This window comes from Oryza glaberrima, chromosome 3 (assembly GCF_000147395.1).
Source record: "Oryza glaberrima chromosome 3, OglaRS2, whole genome shotgun sequence".
Classification (NCBI taxonomy): Eukaryota; Viridiplantae; Streptophyta; class Magnoliopsida; order Poales; family Poaceae; genus Oryza; species Oryza glaberrima.
This window is the reverse complement of record NC_068328.1, coordinates 9,135,383-9,142,906: the sequence shown is the minus strand read 5'-3', so window position 1 is coordinate 9,142,906 and position 7,524 is coordinate 9,135,383. Positions and strand designations below refer to the sequence as shown.

Sequence of the window (7,524 nt, the reverse complement as noted above, 5' to 3'; positions counted from 1 at the left end):
AAAAAACTCATTGATAATCATATTCGATTTTTAAAATCTCAATGACAATAAAAAGGAGAAGTAGCGTGCGGGTGTATAGGACTTCTAGAAAATAAAAAATAAATTCCAACGATAGTTATATTCGATTTTTAGAATCCCAATGACAATAAAGAATAGGCCATAAAGGAGTATAGTGGCATCGTTTGACATGACTTCTAAATATTATAAAAAAGAAACCCAACAAGACAATAAATTCTAAAAACTACAAGGTCCAATTTTTAAAGGTTCGAAACTTCTAAAAAGTAAAAAAAAAAACAATGATAATGATGTTTGATTTTAAAATCTCAATCACAATAAAGAATGGAGGCAGCGGATGAGCCATAAAGGAGTACAATGGTAAAGCCGCTAACGGTTTGGCGGGACTTATAGAAAGTAAAAAATGAACCCGAACGATAATTATGTTCGATTTGTAAAATTCCAATGACAATAAAGAGAAAAGACAGTGGTTGGGCCGTAGAGGAGTATAATGGTAGTGTTTGATGGGACTTCTAGAAATTATAAAAACGAAACCCAACGAGATAATAAACTCAAAAAATTATAAGATCTAATTTTTAATGGTTTCAAGGAAAATGTACAAGGAAACAGATCACCAGCAGATTAAGCAGAGCATCTACAAGGAAACAGATCACCAGCAGATTAAATAGTATTTTGTGAAAGTGAAACGAGTTTAGCACTGTGCATTTACTATTTTGCATGCTAATTTGCATCAACTTATGAATTATTGGGTTCATCATGAAGGACAACCAACCAGCCCAGTCTTGCATGATGCAAGCTATGACTGTAGTGAGTCTGTGAGTTAAAGACTACAGAGTATTAGAATTGAGCTTATGGCACTAGGGTAACTTTATTGGTGTTAGGAAACGAATGTCAAAGAAACGATAAAGAACAATAGATAAATCACAGAAGACACAAGATTTAATATAAAAAATCCTCTCAAAGCAGGAGAGAAAAAACCACGGGCGCCAACGAGCAATCTATCCAGGATAGCCCACTGGCACTCCCTAAATTCTGACATATGGGCCCATTATTCATCCCCTCTTTAAATAGGTGTGCAGGGTCTGAAATTTGAATTAGAAATAGCCAGGGTTTGTGAATATGAGTATTTCTTTTCTATTTTTAGTGGTAGACCGAGCAAGCAACTAAAGAAGGATATGATAGAAGTAAGAGGTAGCAGCTGGTGTGACTTTTAGAAACTATATAATTAGAAATATGGGGATAGCTATTTAATAAATCTTAAGTAAAATCATACTTAAAAATATATGATTTTGTTTGAGTGCTAGCCGCGCAAATGCGTGGGCCACCCAGCTAGTTACATATAGATGCACCACCTTTACTTTAAATTCTAGCTACGCCACTATCACGTGGGCCTCACATTTCATTCCCTCTCCCCTCTCGGCTGTCCCTCTTCCTCGTCGCGCCGTCACCTCGCGCCGCGGCGTCGCCTACAGCCGGCAGAGCGGCGGTAGGAGCATGCCGGAGGGGCGGGCGGAGCGGCGGGGCGGCGGCAGGCCGTGGGATGCTCCTCTTCCTCGAATAGTGCCACTGCGCTCGCATGTCGGCGCCGACCGCCTGTATGCCCACGGCGTTGGCTGCCCATGGCACTAGCTGCCCGCCTCGCCACCGATCTGGCCAGCCATCGCATGGCTGGAGGAGCCGCGCCGCCCGAGCAGCCGCGAGCGCCACCCCATGGCGATCGGTGCCATAGGAAGAACACAACTAAGAAAAGAAGAAAAGAAAGGAAAATTGAAAATAGAAAATAAATGGAGAAGACGACGCCGGCCGCACCGCCGAGGCCGCGACCCGCGCTGGGGCCGGCGCCGCCGCATGGCCACGCTCGCACCGAGCCGCCACTCAGCCGCCGTCACTCGGCTGAGCTCCTCCGCATCGGCCCCGCTGCCCGGGCGCCCCGCTGATGCCGTGACCCACGATGTGCCCTCGCCGGGGTCGGTGCCGCCACACAACCACGCTCGCGCCGAGCAACCGCTCAACCGTGCCCCGTCGCATCGGCGCCGCCGTCGCTCGGCTGAGCTCCTCCGCATCGGCACCGTTGCCTGGCCGCATCGCCGCCGCGGACGCTGAGAGGAAGGGAGAGAAAGAGAGGGGGAAGGAGAGGATGTATTGACAAGTGGGCCCCACCTATTTTTTTTCCTTGACATGTGGGCCCCTGGCATTTTTAATTTTTTTGTGTAGCTGATAGGTGGATCATGGTTTTTATTATTTTTCCAAGATATAATTGCCACGTAAGCGCTACGTCAATGCCACGTGGGACGGAGACCTAGTCAAACCAGCCACGTAGGCGCAACGTCAGCCAAAACCGCCGAGGGACCTTGTTTGCGCCGGTTTTGACAGTTCAGGGACCGGTTGTATTTGCTTTTGGGGTTCAAGGACGAAAATCGGATTCGGTGTAAAATTAAGGGACCTTAGATGAACTTATTCCTAGCTGAGGGAAGTAAAATGGACTTCCTCCAAGTCTCGTTGACTTGGTGAAATTACAATGCAGGCCATATCGCCGAACGAAAGCCCACGTTTACTCTCCATCAATTCCTTGTGTAAACGGGCCGTATTTTGGATCGATAAGCGATTTCCTTTAGGAATAAGTTCTTCTGAGTTCCCTTAACTTGTCAACGAATCCGATTTTCATCCCTCCACCCGAAAACTAGATACAATGGGTCCCTTAATTGTTAAAACCGGTGCAATAAAGGTCTCATACTGGTTTGGACGGTGGTGACGTGGCACCTACGTGGCTTATTTGACTTAGTCTTCATCTGATGTGGCGCTTAGGTGGTAATTTGATCCGAAAAAATAATAACAATAATAAAAATGGTGGGGCCCACGTGGGCCCCCCCTGTCAGTCTCAATCCCCTCCTCTTCTTCCTCCTCTCCCCATCTCACCATCATCACCTCTCTCTCCTTTCCTCCCTCCTCTCACCGGCAGAGATGCGGACAGCGTGGAGGCGCGGCCTTCTCCATTCCCGCCCCCATGGGCCTACCGTCGGCGGCCGCCGCCCCTCTCCTCGTCGCCCACCGTGCCTGCCTCTGCCACCTCCGGATGTTCCCACTGCTCGTCATCTGAAGTCGAGCCACGGCGAGGGAGGAAGAAGCATCTAGAGGCGCACGGACCTCACCTTCCTCCCATGGCGCCGCCCTTGGCCGCCGCCGCCGCCGTGACCGTATCCTACTCTTCCCCTCTCTTCTCCTCCTATTCGTCCCGCCCCTCCCCCGCCGCCATCTGCCCCCGAGCTCCATCTCCCTCCAGCAGCGGCGCCGCTCGACCACCACGGCCTCCTCCTCCGCCACCACTGTCGCCGACGTTGAGTCCGCCGGGTCCCGGGAGGCCTCTTCTCGGGGCCCTCTGCCACCGCCATCACCGTATCCTCCTCTCCCCCTCTCTTCTCCTCCTCTTCGTCCCGCCCCCTCCCCCGCCGCCATCTGCCCCCGAGCTCCATCTCCCTCCGGCCTTGGTGCCGCTCGACCGTCACGGCCTCCTCCTCCGCCGCTGCCGCCGCCGAGTCCGCGTCTCTGCCATCCGGCGCCTTGTCCCGCCTCCCGCAGCTAGGGCCACGGCTGCCGGAGTCGTGCCACCGTCGCGAGAGAGGAACGGGGAGAGAGAGTTGAAGAAAGGGAGATGGGGAGAGAGGAGGAAGAAGGGGGCTGAGAATGACATGTGGGGCCCACATTGGCCTGCCATTTTTTATATCAATTTCTGTGTGAAACTGACATGTGGGTCCCACGAGATTTATTATTTTTCCGGATTGAATTGTCACGTAAGCGCCATGTCAATGCCACATCAGATGAAGAGCAGGTCAAATTGGCCACGTAGGCGCCACGTCAGCCAAAACCGCCGAGGGACCTCATCTGCACTAGTTTTAACGGCTGAGGGACCCGTTGTATCTGTTTTTCTGGTTGAAGGACAGAAAATCGGATTCGTTGGGACCTGCGATGAACTTATTCCTTCCTTTTACAAATGAGCCATTAGGGCCATTTACAATTGTTACTCTCTCTGGGTTGATAATATTAGTTGTTTTGAATAAGGGTAAAGTCAAACTTTAAAATCTTTGACTACAAATAATTTCTAAAATATTTATCTTAAAAATATAAAAACCATATGTGTAGGTTAGTCTTAAAAAGTACTTCAATAAAACCATATATTTGTTGATATTTCTATATATATTATAATAGAAAATAGTTGTCAAAGTTACTTTTTAAAGACCATACCCTTATCCAAAACGACAAGTATTATCAACCCGAGGGAGTATATATATTGGGCCATTATCGACACGCAGATCATAGGTTATTGGGCCAAGACAAATCAGAAAACGCGGTGGTGTACGCCATTAACGCCAACACGTCTCAGAAGCGGACCTACCATCGGAGACGATCCACCACAAGACGATCACACGAGCTGCACATTGCCGCACGCGCGTTCACCTCCTCCTGTTCCTGCTCCCGAGCACAAGCGTGAGGTAGAAGAGCGCGCGGAAGAGGAAACCCCACGCGACGGTGACCCAGAGGCAGCTCCACTTGCCGAGCTCCGTCACCGCCTGCCTCGCCAGTATGTCCGGCCCCGTCGTGATGCACGAGCCGCTGTTCAGTTCCAACCCCATGGACCTGCTCATCGCCTCCAGCACCCTCACCTTCGTCTCCACCGGCAGCCTCGCCATCGGCGTCCCGTCGAACATCTGCACCCCGCGCATGAAGCACCTCCCGGCCTCCGCCCCGAACTCGTTCTGCATCACCGCCTCGTACGGGTACTTGATCAGCGACAGGTAGTGCAGCCATATCCAGTAGCTCGGGATGCGGTCGCGGGTGATGAAGAATCCGCTCAGGAGGAGGAAGTAGGCCAGCCCGGCCACCACCACCGTGTACCCGATGATCACGTGGGGGACCACGCCGGAGAGGAACGTGACGAAGCCGCTCCCGGCCCAGAAGGAGGCGAGCACGATGAGGGCGAAGAAGAGGAAACCCCCGGCGCCGCCGGCGAGGCCGACGGCGAAGAAGGTGATGGCCGTGAAGGCGAGGGAGAGCGCGACCAGCGGCGGGAAGGCGACGATGGCGTTGGAGACCGTGTAGGAGGACCGCCTGTAGGCGTTGTGCGCCGTCTCCCGGAGGTAGATGTAGCGCTCCACGAGGAACACCGGGAGCGCGTCTGCGCTGGTGTAGAACATGGTGGACACGGCGATGGCGAAGAAGCCGAACCGCTCGTTCACGCCCTTGGGTGTGTTGTCCAGCCGCCAGAACACGGTGGCAAGGATGAACGCCGTCACCACCACCGTGGCCAGCCGGATCAGGAACAGCTCCGGCGTGCGCCGCGTGTTGGTGAACGCCCGCCGCGCCAGCACCCACACCTCCGCCCACCACGGGTTCGCGTACGTCGCCACTTTGGCCGTGGACGCCGCCGCCGCCGCGGTGCCGTTGTCGCCGGTGCTCGTGGTGGCGCCCGACACCAGCTTGCCACGGGCGATGCTCATTCTGATGGCCTCCTTAAGCGGCAGCGACGGCTTGTCGTGGCGGCCGGTGCATGCCGCCGACGAGACTGCACGGGCCAACGCCTTCTCTCTCCACGCTTTGCTGAACTCCACGAGCTCGTCGGTTCCTTCTGGGATGGCCTCGAGCTGGCGTACGTGGTCGAGCGCGAACTCGACCGGGTTCTGGCCGTCGGGGATCGGGTGGCCGAACTCCGAGAAGAACAGCGGCAAGCTGGCCGGCGGGCCGTAGTACACCGTCCGGCCTCGGGAGAGGAACATGAGACGATCGATGAGGCCGATGATGCGGTAGCTCGGCTGGTGGATGGACATGATCACGACGCTGCCGCTCTTCGCGATGCCCTGCAGCACCTTCACCACCATGAACGCGCTGGTGGAGTCGAGCCCGGAGGTGGGCTCGTCGAGGAACAGGATGATGGGGTCGTGGATGATGTCGATGCCGATGGACACCCGCCGGCGCTCGCCGCCGGACACCCCGCGGCGCCCCTCGTCGCCGATGATGGTGTTCGCCGCGGCGCGCAGGCCGAGCTGGTCGATGAGCTCCTGCACCCGGGTCGCCTTCTTGGACGCGGAGAGCGACCGCGGGAGCCGGAACTCGGCGGAGTACATGAGCGTCTCGGCGACGGTGAGCATCGGGTAGAGGAGGTCGTCCTGCATGACGTACGCCGAGATGACCTTGAGCATGCGGCCGCCGAGGGGCTCCCCGTTGAGCGTGACGGCGCCGCGGAGGCTGTCCCGCTGGATCCGGTCGGCGAGCGCGTCGATCAGCGTGGTCTTGCCGGCGCCGCTCGCGCCGAGCACGGCCATGATCTCCCCCTCCCGCGCCTCCCCGGAGACGCCGTCGAGCAGCAGCGCCCCCTCCCGCGCCCTCGCGCCGCCCCCGCGTGCAGTCGTCGCGTCGGTCTCGACGTGACGGCTCCGCCGCCAAAACGCCATCCTCCTCGGCCGCCCGACGTTGTACGTCAGGTCGTGGAACGCAAGCACGAAATGCACGGGCATGCGACCGACGGGGTCGAGCTCGAGCTTGCCGCCGCCGTCGACGTTGGCCGCTGTTGGCCGCAAGTCGACGACGACGTGCCCGGGCGAGTGCGAGCCGAGCACGACATGCTGGTCAAGGTTGGTGGAGCTAGCGGATCTCCTGTCGGAGCGTTGGTGACCGGGCAGCAGGTCGGCGCGTGGCGCGTCCTCGCCATCCTCCTCGATCGGCAATGTCCTCCGACTGCGAAAGCTACTCGACATGGCTGCACCCGCACCACCACCCTGATCAACGTTCGGTCGTACACTGTCACTAGCTGTAAAAATGTTAGTAACGGTGGAAGCAGAATAATGCAACGTCGCAACGGTGTATCAGAAGTCAGTGGTTCACAAGTCGGGTTTGTGGCTTTGTGATTTGTGTTTAAGTTTGGTCGCGAGTGTACGTGTATATATATGGACGCGATGGGCTGTATTCCGTAAGCCTGTAGTAAATTTAAAAAGTTTTAAATCTTGCCGCCCGAATCGAAATCCGGAGCTCGAACTCAAGCAGTTTAAGCACGCAGTTTAGAGACTTTTGGGCAGTGCACAGGATCGGAGTAAGGACTAAGGACTGAAGCGAGGTAAAGGGGATTGCGTATCTGACCGACCTTGCATCATACGGTCATTGTTGCGCCGCGCTCGACGTTACTCTACGTTGGTTCAGAAATACAGTAAACAAGTTATTTCTACCTCTCCCCCTCTTGCCTCCATATGCTTGGCGTCATGATGTGGCAAGATGCCATTCAATTTGCATGTGAGAATTCAAGCAACAAACTGTTACTCACTCGCAGGATCTATGACTTGTGCGAAAGCCAATTGTTAAAAGCAGGAGATACCATTCATGCTACGCAAGCTTCACAGCGATGGTTGGTTGGTTGACAGGTTTAGTGACACCATCCAAATTAAACAAACGCTTCATGGCAGAAGTTGTTGATCATGACTGTTTTGCTGGTGGCGGCTAGCTAGTTCGAGATAACATTTATGGCAC

General features: G+C 54.7%; 1 protein-coding gene across 1 annotated transcript; it reads right to left on the bottom strand.

Moving 5' to 3' along the window:
- Positions 1-4,309: 4,309 nt before the first annotated feature.
- LOC127768349 (ABC transporter G family member 6-like) lies at positions 4,310-6,761 on the bottom strand. The gene has a single exon (XM_052293904.1). It carries the CDS (start codon positions 6,759-6,761, stop codon positions 4,464-4,466), a length of 2,298 nt encoding a protein of 765 aa, XP_052149864.1. The 3' UTR covers positions 4,310-4,463.
- Positions 6,762-7,524: the final 763 nt, after the last annotated feature.

Coding starts and splice junctions, on each gene's coding strand:
- LOC127768349 (XM_052293904.1), bottom strand. CDS start 6,761: ATGTCGAGTAGCTTTCGCAGTCGGAGGACATTGCCGATCGAGGAGGAT.